This window comes from Centruroides sculpturatus, unplaced genomic scaffold (assembly GCF_000671375.1).
Source record: "Centruroides sculpturatus isolate CEXI.00-Female unplaced genomic scaffold, Cexi_2.0 scaffold2291, whole genome shotgun sequence".
NCBI classification, from domain to species: domain Eukaryota; kingdom Metazoa; phylum Arthropoda; class Arachnida; order Scorpiones; family Buthidae; genus Centruroides; species Centruroides sculpturatus.
The window spans coordinates 41,331-43,250 of record NW_019386659.1 but is presented as its reverse complement, the minus strand read 5'-3'; the positions used below and the strand labels follow the sequence as shown (position 1 = coordinate 43,250).

The 1,920-nt window shown below is 30.6% G+C and overlaps 1 protein-coding gene across 1 annotated transcript; it reads right to left on the bottom strand.

Annotated features, from left to right (window-relative positions):
• Nucleotides 1-224: 224 nt before the first annotated feature.
• LOC111615505 lies at nt 225-1,914 on the bottom strand. Its single transcript, XM_023356909.1, has one exon. It carries the CDS (start codon nt 1,719-1,721, stop codon nt 840-842), a length of 882 nt encoding a protein of 293 aa, XP_023212677.1. The 5' UTR covers nt 1,722-1,914; the 3' UTR covers nt 225-839.
• Nucleotides 1,915-1,920: the final 6 nt, after the last annotated feature.

Sequence of the window (1,920 nt, the reverse complement as noted above, 5' to 3'; positions counted from 1 at the left end):
TTGATACTAAACACAAATACTACAACAAAAACTACATATTTAATAAATTAAATTGCTGCATTTTGTATTTAAAATAAATGAATTATAACAAAATACAAAACATTTTAAAAAATTAATAAGAAAATTTATTTTATATTTTCACTTAAATAAAAAAAACTAAATTACATTTATAATTTTGAATTTTATAAAATGGTTCTAAAAAACAAAATAGCTTCAATTAAATCTTCCTTCATAGATGCCCTTAAATCAGCTTTAATTATTTTCAAAGCTGAAAATAATCTTTCCACACTGACTTGTGTTGGGAGCATTGCTGTGACAGATCTAGCTGCATTGCAAATAATTTCTGGATAAATTGAAATAAGCTTCTTCTACATTCAATTTTGAAAAACGGTCATACTTTTCTATTTCAATTAGCCCATTTAAAAAATTTTGTTCAAATTTTATTTTTTCAATTTCTGTCGGGTTAGTTTCTTGATTTGTTAAACGTCTTCGCTTCGCTTTGAAATGTTCTAAACCAGTGGTTCCCAACCTTTTTTCAAGCGAATAGCAATTTCATGAAGCTTTTCTTTATCCGAGGCAATTTGATTGTCATTTAGTAAAATTCGATTCATTGGATCAACGTAAATAGCGGCTAACAAGATTTTTATTGTCTAACAACTGAATCTCTTTTTCTCATTGAAGATAAAATCACATTAGCAACAATTCCTCCAGTTTTGTCAAGCTGATGCATCAAAGTTTTCCACTGTAAGAAAAAATTTCCAGGTGTGAAATCTTCAGCTTGTAATTTTAGGGTAACAGTATAAGGGTAGGACAAGACACTCTAATTTTTCTGTTTGTTTTCATTGGTTTTCAGTTAATAAAACACTTGGATTGTCAAGGTCTTCAAGGAAGGTTTTCAATTCGAGCAACCGTTTAACCATTAAATAAGTGCTTCCCCAATGAGTGGGTTGATCTAAAATAATTCCTTTTCTAGCACGCCTTCTCAGAATAGCATCTATTTTAGGGGTTCTAGCTACAGTAGCTACTTGTCTTAATTTTGTAATGATTTTAGCTACCTGAGAGTCTTTTAATCCATCTCTTATTGCTAATTGCAACGTGTGAACAGCACATCGCATATGCTGGATTTGAAACATATTGGACGCTTCCTCCACAATATCATCTAAATATTCCTCTTTTTCTATTATAGGCTCGATTTGTGTGTCAATGGAGAATATTTCATGAATGTCTTCTAATGGAATCTCATTATCTTGATTCATTTTCTCAGTTATTTTTAACATATTCGAAGCATTATCTGTTACAATACACAAAATATTCTCCTTTTTAATTTTAAAATCTTCTAATACCTCTTGAACCAACTTCTGCAGATACTCTCCTGTGTGATGAGCCATAGTATCTTTTACTGCTAATGTCTTCGTAACAATTGTATTATTCTCATCAATAAATCGAACATTAATTGCAAAATAATTCACTCGATGACGAGTGCATGCATCCATTTTAATAAATATCAAGCGATCCTTCAGTTTTTTCCGGAGTTCATCTTTTTTCAAAACAGCCTCTTCAATTATAAGCCTTCTGATGTTTTCTCTATCTAGTGAAACTCCAAGTTTTCTCGCCATTTCACCGTTTAAGCCTAAAAAGGCTGGCCGTGAAAAAAAGATTAAAGGCACACTATCTTGCACCACCATTTCAATTATCAGATTTTTAAATTTTGCACCCGTCATTGTTACTGTAACTTTATCCGAAGCAAAGAATTTGCATACTTGTGTTTGTACTGAACTTAATTTTTGGATATTTTCTAATTTTAAAATAGATGAAGTGTTTCTACTGTTATCTTTTTCATTTACTTCTTGTAGAATTTTAGGATGTAGACGTTGCAAATGTCTTTTTAGATTACCTGCTCTTGTAGGTGCATTTTTTTTT

Excerpts from the sequence above, each read along its gene's own strand:
- LOC111615505 (XM_023356909.1), bottom strand. The coding sequence starts at position 1,721 with ATGACGGGTGCAAAATTTAAAAATCTGATAATTGAAATGGTGGTGCAA.